This window comes from Branchiostoma lanceolatum, chromosome 12 (genome assembly GCF_035083965.1).
Source record: "Branchiostoma lanceolatum isolate klBraLanc5 chromosome 12, klBraLanc5.hap2, whole genome shotgun sequence".
NCBI lineage: Eukaryota > Metazoa > Chordata > Leptocardii > Amphioxiformes > Branchiostomatidae > Branchiostoma > Branchiostoma lanceolatum.
In genome coordinates, this window is record NC_089733.1 from 8385040 (window position 1) to 8405073 (window position 20034).

At 39.0% G+C, this 20034-nt stretch overlaps 1 protein-coding gene across 1 annotated transcript; it reads right to left on the reverse strand.

Annotated features, from left to right (window-relative positions):
* Positions 1-1989: 1989 nt before the first annotated feature.
* Positions 1990-15868, reverse strand: LOC136445712 (uncharacterized). Its single transcript, XM_066443846.1, has 13 exons — positions 15727-15868; positions 14561-14643; positions 13828-13921; positions 12118-12203; positions 10772-11382; positions 9826-9910; positions 7651-7969; positions 6949-7075; positions 6264-6374; positions 4042-4241; positions 3483-3585; positions 2753-2883; positions 1990-2364 (listed from the first exon to the last, which is right to left on the reverse strand). Exons 1-13 carry the CDS (start codon positions 15848-15850, stop codon positions 2273-2275), a joined length of 2166 nt encoding a protein of 721 aa, XP_066299943.1. The 5' UTR covers positions 15851-15868; the 3' UTR covers positions 1990-2272.
* Between the last annotated feature and the right edge of the window lie 4166 nt (positions 15869-20034).

Consider the following 20034-nt stretch of genomic DNA (forward strand, 5'->3'; position numbering starts at 1 on the left):
AATAAGATGCGATATTCTGTGGATTTCGTTGATACAAAGTTAAGATCGTTGTATTTTGATTACTCAACGTAGAAATCAATTGCAAAGTGCAACCAGTGTCTTCAAATGTTAGATATACGTGTGTATATTGCCCAGATTATGCTAAGTCACTTGTAATGTCAACAACATAATCCTCTACATTGAATGGCAATGGTGAAAAATAAAAGTGTCAAGATAAGACGAGCACCCACCATGTGAGTAAGTTCAGGTATTTATTGTACTCAATCAAGTCTTTGAGTCGTTATGAAAATAACCTTTATTTCTGACATCATTTCATGTGAACTCATGTCACCAATTGTGACAATAAAACAGTGTATATTCCATTTAGAACAATGGGATATGTTAGAATGCAACCTCAACAAAACATCTTGTAACAATTTGTAACATTGCTAAATTCTACTTTGTTTCTTTCTCAAGATCACTTGTGGTAAACATGTAGCAACAACTGTAATAAGAAATGTAATTCTACTAACTTTAAAGATTAATGCCAGATCATATTTCGAACTACATCTATCCTATAACCAGAACAGCCTAATATATATATATGCATATAAATCTTAACTACTAAAGAAAACTAGCAAGTAATTGAACTATATACATTATATCAATCGCAGTCTATTCAACATGATCTTAGGTCAAAAATGGTGTTAAAAAATCATTAGACTAAGTGTCCAAGTAATCATTCTGTATGGGGTTCTTTTCTTGTGAAGGTCCTGAATATGCGACTTTGTTCACTCATTGAATTATTTGATAGCTAAAGGAACACACTATATAATACGTTGATGAAGGTTAGACATCTAGGTAGTAAGATACACCAAAAATAGTTACCCAAGCAACTGGATAAAATTTTATCCAGTTGCTTGAGTAGCTATTTTTGGTGTAAACTATATACATGTACCAGTACTTAACTCAGGCACTTGTCCTGAAGATTACAGTGATCATTTCTTGTTTTCACTGTGTTTAACTCTCTTCCTGTTGAGTGTCACAGATTTTCTGGTCCATTTCTTATTAATCTAGACACTGGCTGCATTCTACGGCTCAAGTCTATAAAACTTTTCACAATTATCTTAAAAAGTTCACTGTAAATAGTATGCATATGCTAGAACAGGAAAGGTATTACTAAGTGTTAAAAATAAATTGAGAGTGCTTGATGGTATTCTTTAATTCTTTTACTGAGGAAAAACATTGGAAGCAATGGGGGGATGAGGTAGTCCTTTCTGTAATATGCTTTGCTACCACTGTAACTTAATAAGAGTTAGACCCCTCCGACCTGCATTATAAGTCAGTTGTAGATGCATAATTGCGATTTGCTGTATGATTTCATCACAGAAATGGTGGAACCCTCACGAAAAGGACCTCCCGAAATTGATTTACTGATTTCTTGACATCTAAAAGATGGTATAACTCTTTGACAAGATAAAATGGGCCTGGAAAGAATTGATCATACTGTCACTGGGCAACATTGACAAGAATGTTATGACCATAGCACACTTTAAGAGAATTGCATTTTACAGCTTATTTCGCATTTTGCTGTACCTTGCAACCGGGGCTATCTCCAGCTTTAATTTTGAGAGCCCATGTTATTATTTTTTGTTCTTCAATCTGTCATTTAAGGCTTATAAAAATAAATTTCCATCAGTTATCATGTCATGAAGCTCAGATTTTTTTGACGGAAATGGTCACAATTTTTTCTGTCCCAACAAGAGCGTCATGGACACAGCCCTGCTTGTGACCTAAGCTGTATTTTTTATGTAAAATTGTCACATCGAAGTAACACATGATGACATGCCATTGATCTTTTGATCTTAAAATTCATACTATAGATCGGTCCCCCACAAAGAATTCATCTTCTAAGTCACCATTCCTTTCAAATTGTTATTTGATAAACCTTCACAGAAGTTTAAACATCTTCATCTTTGCTCTTCTCTAGAACAGTATTTCTTTTTTCAATTGGTAGATATTTCTGAACTTAAGTCAGGGGCTTGATGTTCCATAAACAATGTAACTATAGTGGTTCTCCAAAATACAGCATAGCATATTCATTAAGAGATTGATATTCATTAAGAGATATTATTTTCTTTTAACACAGCAAAAACATGATATAAGAAGAGAGGAAAAAGTCAAATTCTTTGGCAATGGAAGACATTTTAGGAATTGCATGATTTCCCTTTCCTGTGTTCAATGTTTCAGCAGGAACACCCGCTCACCCCTTCTTTTGTTAATGGTACAGCCCTTATTCGGACACCTGTAGCTTCGTCCTTTTGATCGGAGAGGCTGAGGATTGTGGCACAGGTGCATCATGGGTATCCTCCACGGCTGGGGCATCTGACAAAAATGAACATCATGGTCAAGATCATTACTAACAGTCTACTGTAATTCACTTTATCTTCACGATAGCAAAATTTCACGGTGTAAGGAAAATGGACATTTTCACTGAACTTTAACTTCACGGTGGTGGCAAGTGATTTACAGAACGGATGTGTGAAGGAATCATAAATAGTTTTATTTACGGTGATAATAAGTTCACGGTACAGAGGTGACTGTGAAAACAGTGAACATAAATTTACAGTGAAAGAAACAAAAGTTACAGTACACTTCTCTGTTCTGATTTGTTTTAACCCTACAGAAGTTAGGGATAAGGTTAACAGATGTTAGCAGTTCAAGTTTAGCACGAAGCAAGCTTGAAAGCTGAAATGAGTACATCTGGAGACACCTTTAATGGCTGTGAAAAGCTGTGTCATGTCGGTGCCAGGCTCACTGACAGGCACATCAATAATGTCATCCCAGGGCACCTCGGGGGCCTCGCAGCTGTTGAAGTTTGGGTCCTTGTTCATCTGGCAGTACCTGAAGATGGAGACAACATATATACAGTTAACGTTTTATGAAGGTTAGACATCCAGGAAAGCAATGTATAGAAATACAATTCAAACTCTACAGCTGGATAAAATTCAGAGATTTACTTTTGGACATTTCGAGTGACATCCATCAGTCTTCTTCAGCGTCACTACAAGACGCTGTGATGCTAGCAACGCTGAAGAAGAGTGATGAATGTCACTCAAAACGTCCGAAAGTAAAAAAGTTGCTTAGTTTGAATTGTATTTCAACATTATAGTTTCTTTGATGAATCATGTTGTGTCGGCCCTTCTGAATCTGTCTGACACATCTGAGGTAACCGGCATTAACATTAGTATGCCAGGTTGCATAAATCCGCCACTTTGAAAAACAGTGGGTTTGAGAGATCTCAAATGCAGCACCCTCCAGGTATGCACAGTTTAGATAATCATACAGGAGTGTATTATACTGGGTAACGTTGGGTTGGAGATCTGTTTGGACGTATCTTTTCAGAGTGGCGGAATAATGTACCGTGGTGGAATTATGTTAGTAGAATTATGTTATAAAACTTGTGATTTCTCATCGGAGCCAGGAAGTCCACTCCGACTCACCACTTGTCAGGTAGCTCCTGCGGGTGAGTCTCAGGTGACAGCTGGCGCCACTTGTCACAGGTGTCACACTGCACCCACATGGCCTGGTTCACCAGCTGCAGAACTGATGCAGGCAAATATAGGACATATCATTACGGGCAACTGTTGAATTTTACATTGCCAACGCTGTAAAGATTGCAACTTATGTACCAAAATGTTCCAGCTGACTTTCCCTGTTAAGAAATTGGACAATATGTACAGAATTATACAGGTTCAGATGATTGTACAGGGCAAAAATTCCTTCAGCTCTTATGAACAAATACAATGCACATGTATGTATACGTAGGATTGCCCTTTCTAGTTGCGTACAAGTCAGGCAACAACAGCTGGGATTCAAACTCATAACCAGAGTCAGGGGTTCCAGGGGCAGCGTCACTTAAACTACTCGCCCAGGACTAAAGCACGTTACAGCAAAAATGTGATATCAGACAAATGGGAAGTCATGGTTGTGAAATGTGGAATCTGATGTAAGATATCCACATGACAATGCTAAATTAGTACGTGCATAACTTTACATTACCAGGACTCTTTCTTTTGTACTTTCTCTTCTTCCCTGTTGTGGTTCCCTCCACGGCCAGTTCACTTTCCCGCGGACGCAGGCGCGTGGGGATCGGGGAAGACTTGTCCTTGGACGTGGAAGTCTTGGGTGTCCTGACACCACCGTAGTTCCAGCAGGGGTGTTCGTTACGGATCTTTTCCATTTCCTCAAAGAATTCCTGCCTGTGGATACAAAACTAGTAGTCTGTGGGTTGTTCAGACTGAGTGATGAACTGGCCTCTCACTCACTCTCACTCACTGACTCACTGACTCACTGACTCTCGCACTCACTCACTCACACTCATTCACTCACTCACTCACTCACTCACTCACTCACTCACTCACCCACTCACTTGCTCACTAACTGATTCGCTCACCCACTCACTCACTCACTCATTCATTCACTCACTCACTCACTCACTCACTCACTCACTCACTCACTCACTCACTCACTCACTCACTCACTTGCTCACTAACTGATTCAATCACCCCCTCACTCATTCATTTACTGACTCACTCACTCACGCAATCACACAATCACACACCCACATTTTCAAGGTTTTATCAGATACTTGGCATATGGAAATGAGTATCTCTCTTATGAATGATCTGATGAATAACATGTACTCATAATGATCTTATCAATGACACATATTGCCAAGGATGAATTTCAGTTCATCAATATTTTGCCCCAATGGCTTCATGTGTGTGAGTAATTCATAGACATTGGCCTACATCACAGCACCACCTGTCAAACTTTTTGAGCACTGCAGTGCTTGTTTTCTGGGGGCCTTTTAAGAAAATATTACCGTCCTGCATTTCTGTTCTGTCCTGTTTACCGCGACGTGGGTCGAGAAAATTGCTCATTACACACAGCTGTCACCACATCAAATAACAATTACGACACTTCAGCCTCATCAAATACTCAAAAATGATTTGTGTCAATTTGTTGTCTGACTAACTATGTTTACTGACAGCTTCAAAGAAGCAATAAGTCCATCTGTCACTCATTCTCCATGTGAGGGGATGGATGTGACCTAGTTTGGCTTTTATGTAACTTGTTTGTGGCATGCAGGTAATTTTCATTTAAAGAACCATAACTTTTCCTGAGCTACCTCCATTAGGATATACATGTTGTAACTACCAAGCCATGTTGATTTGATTTTATGGATGACATCCTCTGAGAACCCCAAAAATGATGCAAGCGTGTGAATAAAAAAAAGTTTAGCAAACAAAAAAAGGTGCCTTCATTATGATATCTACGAGGTCAGGAACGATGAACAAAATTTAACACACAGAAATATGGTATACCTAAATATGAAAAACTCTTCATTTTTGTTCCTTCAAAACTTCTTCTTTGATTTTGGAATTGGACATTTCACGCCTTTAGTATCTGTTTTCCAAAATATCTTTATTACACCAAAAATAATTACTCAAGCAACTGGATAAAATTTTGACATTTTTTCCAGTTGCTTGAGTAATTATTTTTGGCGTATCTTACTACCTGGATGTCTAACTTTCATCAACGTATCTTTATTACAATTTACAGAATGTATTTTCTCATTTTGCAGTCGCATTTTACTTTTCATTCCTGGCAAACGGACACAAATTGATGTGCACTCGGATGTTATCCACATAATCAAAGCAACATGGTCTAACTTGAGTAAGAAATCAGTGCACTGTAGTGTAGCTGTTGATAATTATGTACTATTTTTTACAGATAAACTGTAAAATGCTTTAATTATTCGGCAGAAATCATTTCACCAATATTTCAGCACCAAGGTCAGATATGCAAGGTTGTTTGTAACAGTAAATTATGTTCTTTTTAATAGTTGATCACAAGACATTAATTGCAGAAAGTTTGATTTTGTGTAGAAAGTCTGTAAAAATGATAACAATATTTCATCACTTACTGTAAATGCATTCAAGTTCGCATGGTTTTTATTTCGCGCTAAGGCAAAAATAGACTGTTAGCGGTAGTTTTAAGTTTGCAGCAGCGCTATAGTCACATACTGCTACAGAATTGGGCAAAAAGTTTGCGGTTGTTTTAAGTTTGCGGTGAAACGGTCACCACGAAAACCGCCAACATAAAACCATCGCGAACATTTCTGCAATAACAGTACTGCATACACAAAGTTGAAAACAGAAGAAGAAGTTGAAAAAGAAGAAGAGATTTTCTGCAATTGTCTGAAAACCTGAACTCACGTGAAAGGCCTTTTCTCCTCATCTGTCATTTTGCGCCATTTTGACCCCAGGATGCGACTGATCTCCCTGTTGTCCATATTTGGATGTTGGTTCTGCACCAGGCGCCTGTACCTAAACACAAAGTAACACTACAGTAACTGTAGTGTACTGTCATAACTAGTCTAGTTATAGTAAATGTTATAGTAGCGTGCGTAGTCCAGTGGTTAGCAATCTTGCCTCTGGAACTAGAAGCCCCGGGTTCGATCCCAGCTGTGTCGCTCACCCAACATGCACGCTACCGGAAAGGGTCGCAGTCACCTGTAAATACTGTACATAGCGTCCGTGTCTTCTCTGTCACGACCAGATTAGCTCATCTGTTCATTGAGTTCATTTGAGCTAAATTGGTTCGAGATCACTTTCCTTTTTCCTTTTAACTCACTATCTAGCCTTTTTGAAATCTACCGATACTTTGTAGCATTGCACCACATTGCAAGTGTTATTGATTTGGTTGATGTTGTAGTCATAAAAATAACGCCCGATTTGAGTCACCCTTTAAGGATTGGCATTATGCAAGGAAACTTAGATACATGATCAAAAGGTTAAATAATGAGCAAGTGACACAAGCAGTAAAATGGACAGTTAACAGATTGCATAATGACAGTTCCCCCTTGGGCTGTTAGGATGGGGAATGTGTGACGTAACTGACCTTACGCTGAACCGGATGAAACCATTCTGAGGTCTCCTGACCTCCTCCACCTCCTCCACATCTGACTGGATAGTTTCCCCCTCTTCCTCCCAGTCAAACTCTGCACCAACAGGGAAAAATGTGAAGACTTGGAAAATGCTTTGTTTCTGTCGTGAATTGCTAAGAGTTATTGTCAACAAAATTATGTGACACTGTAATTATAAACTTGATATCCCAACCTTCCTATTCAAGGCAATTATGTGATGTTCTATATCCCTTAGTCAAAATTCTTGTTTCTAAGATATCTGTTCTTAGCAAGAAGCGTGTTGTAATGCTGCTGGTTTTCTGAGACAAGTGTGCCTGAATCACTGCGTCATTTGTGTAACGAGTATGCGACGACTCAAAGACACAACGGAGCGCGAGTTCCCTCATGGTTCCGTGAAGAGTGTTAGATAGATCCGTCTGCTCCAAACTCGTGCTCCGTTGTGTCTCTGAGTCGTCGCATACGCGTTACACAAATGACGCTGAGCCCATGTAATGTTTATTTACATTGTTAAATCTGTCATTTTAAGCCTACGAAAAATACATTTTCATCAGTTTCATGTCAAACAGTTAAGATTTTTTCGGACAGACAGGGTGAACTTTTTGTCCAGCGCAACAAGCAAATCACATTTTACACATTAGTTGGAAATGTAATGTATCGACAGTGACCATTTGTATTACCGGTAGACTCCTGTTCATTCTGAGATGATGAAGCCACTCCCTGGACAAAACGCTCCTCTCCTTTATCCTGTTGTAGTCCACCACTGTCGACCCCTGCAGCACTGGATGGTGGTAGTCCACTGTGGTATGGTGAGGTCTCCCCTGGGTAGGGGGGAGCACCGTGGGGACTGTAATAAGCCCCCAGGGGGTAGGGCGGTGATTTTGTGGGGGTGGAGGCGGGAGTAGCGCTACAGGAAGAGGCTCTCCGAGCGGTGATCAGTCTCTGGATCTCCTTCTGCAACCAGTCTATGTAATCAGCTGCATTGTTGATCACTCCAGCCTGAAATTGATAAAGATATTAAAAAAAGCTTACAGGTCTACTCAAAAACATTGCTTTAGTTAGTACTTTATCTATAGCAATCAAAGGAACATCAGTTTTAGGTCACTGCATGTTTAAGACACAGTAGAATCAATTCCTCAAACTGATTTTAAGTGCTTAGACCACAGAACCTCTCCTTTTGGCCACACCATTTTAATTTCTTGGTTAACAGAATTTTAAAACAATGCTAGATTAGAAAATCATCAGGAAAACAGAATCTCAGAGGAAAGTCTGTACTTTGGCGCACACAATTTCAGGGAGTGAACAGGGTCAGGTGCAAGTTTTCACCCCAGCCTTCTGTTTTCATGATTTTTTTTTGCTATAATTAAAAAAAAAAAACGTTAACCAAGAAATTTAATTGGTGTGGCCCTAAGCTGTGATAATTGATGAAAAGTAAATAAAAAAATAATAATAACATAACGATAGTCAAAATGAGATGTACTTGAATATGAACTTTGAATTGAATAGATTTTGGCATGAACAGTTTTCTTTCCTTTCTAAGAAATCACAGATTCTTGCTTCATTGCAAAGGGTGTTAGCAGATTTTGACACAAGGCTTTAGCCATGGGTTTATCCAAATAACTAATACCTTGACATTCTTTCCTACTCAACTTCACTTTGCCCTTTACCTTGCACCATATCTCATGCCCAGGGGCTGTGAATTCTTGTAGCTGAATCAGTTGCTGTTACTAAAACAAATCTAGGTTTGACCCAATGACATGATGCTTAAAGCTTGCAAGTTCTGAGAAGGCCTGTTTATACATGTTCTTGGCTGTAGATTGCATATGAATGAAATACAGTCAAAACTAGATTTAGCAACCAATCAAGGGACTGAGGAAAAGTGGTTGCTGAGGACAGGTGGTTGCTCAGGACAGGGTGGGGTTAACTATGTTAAATTGGACAGGACTGTTTTAATGTGGCTTGTGACTGGAAGTGGTTGCTTGCATCAGGTGGTTGCCTATCCAGGTTTGACAGTATATTGATTCATGATGAAAACTCATCTGTGTTGGTAGTAATCGTTATACAATGTTAAAGGCAACCAGAGCATTTTATGAGGCTTGAAAACTGGAAATATTCTAAATGCTGTAATCTTTATGAAATTGACATTTAATGCCACTGTTAACCACATTTGCGTGCTGATTTCTTATCAAAAGTGCTCTAAGGTGGCACCAAAATAAGCTACATGGTGATCTTTTAGTTTCACGCGCCTAGTGTAAATAGACCGATACCATAGCCCCGCCCACCTCTGTCAAAACGTAGAAATGCAAATTGAATTAAAACATAAAAAAGCAAATATTTGACGGACATGCAGTCACTCTCTCATTGGTCGAACCGCTAATTGTGATGGACAGTCAGGACCAGTCTATTTGGCCTTGGATTTTCTATCAGTTCTCACCACACAACGACATCGTATCTTTGCTCCTTTAATGTTGATATGTAATGGTATAGTGTTATTGAAACCTACGATGTGTAGGAATGACTAGAAATTGACTAGAATTTGTTTTATTCAAGCTTCAAGCCTAATATATTTAATAAAAATTGCTCTGGATGCCTTTAAACTATCTTCCAACACTAAGGTATACACAGGATCAACTTTTCGACGACCACTGTCGCCTTCTTCTGGATCAATAATGACCAATCACTGCCGAACGTAAACTCGTGAGAGTTACAGACACGTGACTTTATTGACACATGCCTTCCCTGAGGAATACAACAGTGGTCGTCGAATATTTGAACCTGTGTACACCTTAGTGTTGGAAGAAAGTTTAGCATTGTATCATGTATAACAATTTGTCTAAAGTACATTGGGTAAACACCTTGGTCTGACGTCCAAGGCACTGATCGGTTGGCAGCATCTGCTTCAAGTCATCCAAGGCACTGCGTATCAGCTGTTTCCGCATGCTGGAATCAAAAAGAGTCAAGACCAAATAGAAGAACAAACAGTATACCAAAACATATGTCACGATGGATGACTGGTAGACACTCATATTTATATCATTGGATTAAAGATGAATGATACAACAAAATAAGATCTCTTTCAGGGTCAGATGTTTCAGACAGCATCCACTGTCTATCGGTGAAATTTTTCTTTCATCAATTGATGAACTTTTAGCAGAGAACTTTCTCTTTCAGCAGTGACCTTTCAGTGATAAAAGACAGACTCTACAAGACCATCATCCTTGTATAATCTATTTTGTATAATGATTTTTATACCTGGATGTCTAACCTTCATCAAAGTAATAGGTCATTATGGTGCAGTGAGAGTTCAAAGTTCACTGATGGAAGACAACAGATGCTGTCTGAAACATCTGACTCTGCATGTTAGCAGCCCTTATCCAGTTGTTTAATTTATTTTGTATAATATTCTGTACCTGGATGTCTAACCTTTATCAAATTGAATGTATTCAGGTCTTTGGTGTAGTGGGAGAGTTGACTTCGGATTTTAACATAAATCCGCCGGGTTACATTATCTGCCACTTTGAAAAATAATAAATTTGAGAGATCGCTAGTGTAGCACCCCCAGCTTAGCTATACAGGAGTGCATTATCATGGGGTGCATTTGGTTGGAGATCTGTTTGGACATATCTTTTCAGGGTGGCGGAATTATGTACTGTAAATGCATTTAAGTTTGCGTGGTTTCAATTTTGCGCTAAGGCGAAACTGGAGTGTTTGCCAGCGCGAACATTTCTGCATTTACAGTGCTCTGGAGGAATTATATTAGTAGAATGTTACTTGTAATGTTAGGTGTTTAAAGACACTCACAAGTCCTTCCTGAGAGCGCTGTGTCTGCGGTACAGCCTCTCCTTCTCGGGTGTGGTGCTGCTTTGGTACTGCAGGAGAGCAGGAGGGGGCGTGGTGTTGCCATAGAAATGTCTCTCCCTGCCAGACAAGGGCGTGGCATTGCCATGGAGATGCCTTCCCCTGCCAGAATTTGGAGGGGTGTTGCCATGGAAAAGCAACTCCATATTAGACTGGGGTGTGGCGTTGCCATAGAAATGTCTCTCCCTGCCAGACAGGGGTGTGGTGTTGCCATGGAAATGCCTCTCCCTGCCAGAGTGGGGTGGGGTGTTGCCATGGAAAAGCAACTCCATGTTGGGTGGGGATGCTACGTTGCCATGGAAATGCCTTTCCCTACCAGAGTGTGGAGGGGTGTTGTCATGGAAAAGTAGCTCCATGTCGGATTGGGGCGGGGTGTTGCCATGGAAATGCCGGTGCCTCCCTGGCTGGGGCGGAGTGTTGCTAAGGTGTAGCCCCGCCCTGTCTGAGTGGTTTATGTAAGTGGGACTAGCTAGGCACAGGTGTTCCATTCCAGACTGGGGGGTGATCCCGCAAACGTAGGGAGTCTCTCCACTTGGTTGAGGAGAAGTGGTGCCCTGAAACAGACAACCATATCAATATATCTCTAACCCACATCATTTCATTGTAAATCAACTCAATGGAAGCAGTCTGCTATTTCTCTCTATACTAGTAAATGATCTTGCCAACCAGCAATAAGCTGCTTTTCAGCCTAGTCTTTCTGTATATCCATGAAACATGGCTATATGAAAAGCATATTGAATTTCACCTGCTTGGAATTCCAATAATAGCATGGTAAACAAAGATTACTGATTCTGTGTTAGCCTTTTGTAAGGATTTCCTGGGGATTTCAGTTGGAACGCCCTTAAGTACCAGGTGCACTTTAAGGTTGTCTAGTATTAGGTCGCCAGGAATGCCATCTGGCAACATAACAATAGCAATAAAGCAAAGGAGATATTGAAAAGATTCAACATATGGACTTTGGGAGAAAATTTGGTTCAACATTTCGACTTTATGAGAAAATTAATTAGACTGATGAGCAACAGCTGTCAGTCATGATAGCATGTTTTATAACCAATCTGTTAGTCAAGGCTTGAATTCCCTGAGGAGTGAGACACAATACTAGCAGGATGTGATAAAGGCTACTTCTCCATATAGTTTGTGTGTGTTGTTGTTTAATTACGTTTTACCATTAAAGTGAGTATGATAGGTTTGATGACAATGGGCCTTTGTATGAGTGGATATGGAAGACATTTCTGTCAATATCAGCTGTACTTTCAGCACTGCGGAGAAAGACATCAGTGACTGGTTACCATGGCAATGCTGGAGCTGCCCCACCCTGTACCAATGTCCAATGTTGACTCATGTTGCTGGGGTGAACAACAGGCTCCATCTGATCCTAGGTGGAAATAGAAACAAAATACCATTGGATATCAGTACAAACGTGTTGTCAAAGTAGAAGTACTATCAGGTATTTTCAAGTCAAAGGAGTTTGATATATCTTTAAAACAGAACAATGTACAAGTGTACCCGAGAATGTCTTTTCAGTCACTATGTGAGAAGATGCTTTGACGTGATAAAACCTGAAGAATCTTTTTGATAAAATAATATCCCTGGAACTCTGTTCTGTCAACTTAAAGCTGTTTACAATGTAACAGAGAAAGATAAACTCTCCAAAACTCAGGGGGCTTAGAGCTAGATGTTCTACTTTTCAGGCTTTAGAAAAGTTCAGAGAGAATCTTATCAATGGAAACTTCTATGTGCATTCACAAAATTGGAGAAGAAAATTAATGATGTCTTCCATACATAGGCATTAACTTGTCTTAAAAGTTGTACTTAATGAGTCAGTTGCACGCAATAAATTTACTTATTCATTACAATCAGCTTAATCCTTGAAATAATCCTACTGTCGCTGTCAAAGACAAATTACTTCTCCTGAAATCTCAAGATCAATCACCAGATTAAAGAATTAAAGGAGCTTAGCTTTATTGGATTATTGTAATGTTACCTACTGGTAGTAGGTGGTAACTTTCAAATACGTTGTTTGTTTTTGCTACATGTTGTAATTGCAAGTTTAAGAGTCTGTGACCTACATGTATATGTTGGTGTGTCGCAATTTCAATAAAATAAAAAGCTGGGCAATTGTACGTCATATCTAGGTTTGCATGTACATCCAAATATATTTTTGGAACATGCCAACACAAACTTGTACCTTCACAACAACTGGATAAGGCTCTTAACAGAGGTAGACAGTTCAGATAGCACATGCTGTCTTTCATCAATGAAATACATAATATGAATATCCCAGCATTCACAAAAGAAAGGCAGTGGGTGCTGCCTGAAATGTCTGCATTTGTTAGAGACCTTATCCAGTTGTTTGATTTATTTTGCATAATTCATTATGAACCTGGATTTCTAATCACAAACTTATAACCACTGTGACATGTGAATAGAATTTTCTAATGATATTACATTACTTCAGAAGGAATTTTTTCTAAAATCACAGTGACAATATTGTAGTGACTATAACAACATTACACTGTTCCTTCACACAGCACTGTTGCTATCACTGTAGAAAAATTCTCCCACCCAGCAATACTGTATGTTGTTCCCTTATCTTCTCTTGCCTTCCTCACCTCACCTCACATCACCTCACATCACCTCACCTATACCTTCAGTCTCTTCTCTTATCTTGCATATATTTCTGTTTTTAAGTATTATTTCTCAGTTTATGCAATGATTCTTTTTTCATGTTTCACACTAAACCTACTTTCTTCTCACTCAAAATCTTCTTCCAGAGCCTCTAATTTCAATTTTGATACAAAAATTAAACTGAATCAAGATCTAAAAATGAATAAAGAATTGCCATGCAAACTGACTTGAAAGCTGTACATGAAAGAAGGCCTGGAGCTGACTTTAATAAACTCAATCAAGACCTAGGCAATCAATAAAGAATTGCAAACCGACTTAAAAGCTGTATATAAAAGAAGTCCCGGGGCTAACTGTGATGGAGCTAGGCTAACCTGTAGCTGAGCTAGCCGGGCTGGTGCAGGTGTGGCTGCTGGAGGGGTGCAGGGCAACCAAAGGTTGCACAGGGTTGGGCAGGTGCAACAGGTGCTGGGAGAAGAGGCAACGCATAGGATTGAAAAGGTGCAGGTGGAATTTGCAGGACCACTCAGCTACATGTATTCTGTGAGCATAGGTTTGGACAAGAATGTTTAAAGATATAGCAAGTCTGTGAAGCAACAGGAATATATGTATCACATGCATTGCACAGTTTTCCTAAGGCTGACAGAGTGTATTTTGAACAGGGAAAGACAAGATACACATATAGATTTGGACGGGCAACAAATGTAGCAGGTTTGAATAAACACAGTCAAAGAACAGTCACTCAAGAAAATGCACTAAAAATTTGAAATTTGAACTCTTTTTCAAGCGTATGCTGCAACTAAGGCTCCTTTCCACTAAATGCGGCCATACCGTACAGTGACCAAAATTGGTTTTGTGTGATTTCATAATTGGAATATGATGCAAAAGTATGATTCTAAAGACAACAAAACAAACAAAATGTGATGTAAAAAAAATTTTTTTTCTGTGAAATTTGTTGAGTGATCACAATTTGTCAAATTTTTTGTTTCCCAGCCGTTGCATTTAGTGAGAGGGGGGGACTGGTGTAATGAAATATTTTGAATGCGATATAGGAAACAGAGAGAAGTTGTTAACAATGGAAAAAATATTGGTCAAGATGATTCTAACCTGCACATTCTGAAGAGACTCCATGAGTTGCTGGTAGGACGGGGCAGGTGACGTCACATGACAACTTTTAGCAGCAGAATATTCTGGGGTATCAAAAGGTGTAAGTTATTAATATTAATATCATATGCTTTCATGTAACGAAACTGTTGCAAATAAATAAAGTGGTAAATCCAAACTTTTACATCAAATTTCATAGCTTTTAAAGGTTAGAGGTCACAGAGACAGATGATTATAATCATGTTGCAATATGAAGATTGATCTACAAATATGTCCAAATAGATAATACTATCTTTAGTATATCTACCATATGTAGTCATTCTAACCACTGGATAAAATAACATAAACTAAACATCAATTTGAGATGAATAACATGAAAATTATGAACTCTATAGAAAAATTTATTCTGCTACATAATCAAAGGTAAGGCCAAACTAGTCTATTTCCTTGGTACTCAGACATACTTAGGCCACACCAAGTTAATTTCTTGGTTAACAGATTTTTTCGGTAAAATTTTAGCACGAGGATATCATTAAAACAGAAGGCTGGGGTGAAACTTGCACCTGACCCTGTTCACTCCCTGAAACTGTGTGCACCAAAGTACAAACTTTCCTCTGAGATTCTGTTTTCATGTTGATTTTCTAATCTAGTATTTTTTTTAAAAATCTGTTAACGAAGAAATTAAATTGGTGTGGCCTTATCAATAAGTATCATTATATGATGCAATAGAGCAAGATGAAAACAGAGGGCTGGTAGGAAAACTTGACTCTTACTGTATTCACTCCTTAAAACTGTGTATAAAAAGGTACAGACTTTTCCAACAAATTCTGTTTACATTTTGATTTTTCAGTTGAGTTTTATATTATTTTGTATTGTATTTGTATTTGTATTTGCTGACAATAAAAATAAGTCATTACACTGGGTCAGGCTAGGCAGCTCTCGCTGGTAATGGCTGACTCAAAAATACAAAAAATATTATGTCATCAAATCTTTTAAAATATGAGGACCAAGAAATGATTTCATATGCCTTGCAAGGGATTTTTCTTCTCTTTTCTAGGAAATGGCAGTAGCGGCACAAGACCAAAGAGAATCCGAAGCCAAGTTCGATCTAAGGTCTAAGGTAAGGTCTTTTTTCTAGATTACAATCATATCAAGAAAGGTGGTGTTACCATCACCCTCCTCTGGAGTGTCGGCCAGCTCAAATAGTTCATCCAGGTCATCTTCAAACAGTTCCTCCACTTGCTGCTGAGTCAGTCCCACTCGATCCACTATCTCATGCAGTCCTGTCTCCATCCTAACAACAGGCACTTTTGGGCAAGACTATGATGATTATGATAGAACAATATGATCATAATGATAATTATCAAGTTTAACAATAGCCCACAGCTTGTATGTTTTTCAGTTTTTAATGTTAGAATGTAGCATTTTATCAATTCATGTTTTGCATTATGTTTCATATAGACATTTAGTCCTATTTGGGCAGGAATATGCAATAAAGACTATTATTATTTTTATAAGATAATTATGTTCTAACGACTGCTTGTTTTTTTTCAGACCTTGTTGCTTTGTTAACAAAACATGTGGGGAAAGACTAGTGATAAGATTCTTTTTTTTTTGCTTTGTATGAAAATACTAATTCTAAATATCATTTTTGTACAGGTCGTGGACTATGGAAAACATGATTAAACATTAGGAAATATTGATATTTAGATTCATATATTTCTCAATTTGTAATTGATCAATTGATTTTAACATGCTTTATGCTGGTCTTGCAAGCATTTTCATTTCTTTTTATTGTTCAAGGAAGTAAGGATAAACCAAGGTTCTATTGGGTTACAATGTACTAAGTTATCCCAATAGCAGAAATGCAATACTATGTAAAATTTTAAGAAAACAAATTGTAAAGACAAATAAACAAGTTACAAACGTCAGTATATTATTGTATAGATACACACCAGTTGTATCTTAAATGGGATTCATTAATGATACTAATTTTGTCGTATAAACCACGAAATCGACTAATCATTTTTAAAGGCTTGATTAAAGTGGTGGTATTTAAACATAGGAAGAAGCCATACAACAGATTGAGCATGCGTGGTGCGTGCCCACCGCCACGTTCCCTGCAGGTGTTCCGCGATGCATCTGGAAAATCGGCGTAATTTCACACTTTCCCCCAAAATCCGCCGCAATGATATCTGATAATGCGTACACTGGAAAGTTGGGAGTCCACTTACCTCAATACGAGAAGTCGCTGCAAAATTGGGAATGATTTCTGGTTGGGAAACCCCGGAGCCAAGAAGTCTAGACGGCCTCCAGACTTGGTGTTGAAAAAATTAGGTGACCTAGGCATTTGGTGTCGTTGCTAGCTATTGGTCAAGGTGACAAACTATTGCAACTTTCCACCAATCAAAATACGTATTACAAAAAGGGAACAGGGTATTGCACGTAACTTCATAGGTGGTATTCACAACTTGGCTATTCGATGAACTGCTCTCCTCCCCTTATATTTTAGCATTGAAACACCCGGAAAGTGGAAAATGGACATGTTATGAATCATATGGGGTATTGGATGATAAATGATAACAACAATAAGTGCTGCAGGTATTATTGTTAACATTTTGGGGTTTACGTTCCCTAGATCGTCACCTAATTAATCGTGATGAAAGTTGGCTAGATTGAAAATTTATCCCCTGGAGCGATCTGCTTGTTCCAGGGCTGAACCAATGAAGTTCTCTAGTTCATAGTTACCATGTATCAAATTTGGAACTTATTTGTCCGTTATGCTTGTAAAGAAACGACTTCAGTTAGCAAATCTACAATTATCTTATAGAATTAGACTAAACAGTTGAAATTATATAAAAACAAACATGGAAAATATCAAGCTATATTATGAGAAGAACACACTGAGTTTCCCCCCAAAACCAAATATCTTAATCCCTGGCCAGAAAAAAATGCAAATTTTGCTTGCATAAAACAGATGATTCACATGGTTGGAGTATATATAACTGAAACGTTGGCTGCAATTTTGGTTTAAAGTACTTTGAGTGTGTGATTGGAATTGTGCGATGTATGCACTGTTGATGTAGAGACGTGAACGAGAATACTGAATCGTTGTCGCCCGGTGTAACACACACCACATACAGAAGTAGGGGAAAGGTTGCGGGTTCAGTGCGCATATCATGTTTCAATTTAACGCTGGCACAGAAAACTTGTCCAGTTCAGTTCAGTTCAGTTCATCCTCTTTTAAGAGGTGAAACAAGTGTTTCCACAACATCCTGTCGCACATGACAGATCGAAGTTTCTCATCCTTGTCCAAACGGGTAACGTTAGATCAGATCTAGACAGCATCGTTGTTTGTTTGTTTGTTTTTTATTATTTTTGTTTGTGTAACGATAGAGCTAATGCAGAAAATCCACAAAGGAGTGGGAGATCTCCCAAATCCCTGCCCCAAAGAAGACAGTCCTCCCTCCCCAAATCACAGAAATACAATAAAATTGATCTATATTTTAGACACCTACCACTTACAAAACCGAAGGGTTATACCACTTACAACCTTTGACGAGGGGAGACCATACTAGAAAACTATTTTGACAACACACACCCTGTAATATTGTAAAATCGTGACGTAAGATTGCTCTCTACCAGGCTGACCACGCTGGCTGATAAGGAGAATAATTTGCCAGAGGAGTTTGGCTACCAAAGAGGTTGATCGGTTGCGCTTTGTTAACCTTACCCTTCCGGCCAATATATTATTCCCTTTTTTGCCAATTTTACGATCCGTACCCCCGTAGGAACAAGACCTGGTGGAGGCTAACGTACGGTAAGATCTCCCGACCTCTGACCTCCTACTTTTTTTAAGCGGACCAGCCCACAAGTTTCTTACAGGAGATAAAAAAAAACCTGCGGACAGTTTGTAACCTTCAACTCAAAAATACTAACAGAGCGTGGTAAACAGGAGTTCTTTATCAAAAATATAACAACACTTACCAAAAAATCGACCTTGACCTTCCTCCTCCCAACACCTACCCACATAACAAATATCATTACAATGCATCTACACGTTCTTCAGTTATGCTGGCTTTAAGCATCCGGACGCACACACATACACACACGCAAACACACACGCAAACACACTCAAAACAATATCACCATGAAAAGGTTATGAAAAAGTTTTTTTTCATGGTGATAACTATTAGAAGCGTTATATTTTTACAACGTCATCTGCAATAAAAACTCTGTATACTCAGAAAACTGAGTGAAAAATGAATACCATGACATCATGTAACATTTGCATTGTTTACTTTGCTTGGTTATAGTACCCTGAGATAATTGAAGCCCTGTTAATGGATTACCATATACACAAACGTCACAAAAAATGCCCAAAAGCACATAAAGCTGCATGTGGGAGGTTTTCGTGCGTGGGTGTGTACACACCGTGTGTGAAATGCATCCTTAACCCCCTTTTTAACACACGGCTCGGCAGGGCAGAGATCACATACTTAGCGTAATCTGGAAGTGACGCACTGCCGAAATGCCGCAAGGGTGTCTTGTCAGTTCCTACGCTTGGCTAACCTTTGATCAAAAGGTCGACTCGGAAAGGTAGGCTAAAGGGAGGATTTATGTTCCACCCCCCCTCCAACTCCACATTTACCATATTTGGTATTGTGCCAGGGTTGCGTTTTTCCTTGACGTACTTTCAGACTTCCAACGAAGTATTTTAAGAAATAGGATAAGGTGTTTCTAACGCTTCATTTTCACATGCATGATAAGTGAAAATCACACACACCATTTACCCAATGCCCGTATGACGTGAATTGAAATGGCGTCGTCAGTATAGGCTAAGCTTGTGTCCATCAAATAACTACGCTGGCTGAAAAATAGTGAAAATTGGGAGAATGATTTGCCATGGGAGTTTTACCCCATTAGGGCCATGTTTAACCGCACGTGAACAGTCATTGGAAATGATCTGCAATTAATGCTTTTATTCGGTAAGGAACTCGCGGGCAAACACACCCGAATTACGTCCTTACTAGTTACATAGTCTTTGCATCACAACAACATAAAACAATGACTTGCAGTCCACTAATGTTGCAGCGATATGATTAATCTAAAACATAACGAAAAACAATTACACAGTCAAAATCTATACTTTTGCCTTATCATACAGCCGAATAGCACAGTGGAGAAATGAATTACTGAGCCTCTTAGTACGGGCTTTTGGAACACTTATTGCACTAGAGTTTCTGAGTTTGAGTCCGGTGGCTCCTGTCCTCGTGGGCCGGGAGGCACTAAGTCGTGCAGGGGATGGTCCTCCTGAAGCATGCGTTCAAACAGGTGCACTGCTGCCTCCTCCCTCCTCGACTTCAGTGTTGGCAGGTCAGGCACGGAACGCCTACCTCTCAGGAAAATAATGCGCAAGGCCCGGCGTTGGACGCTCTCAATAGCCATTTCTTGCTCCTTTGAGCACCCGACCAGTA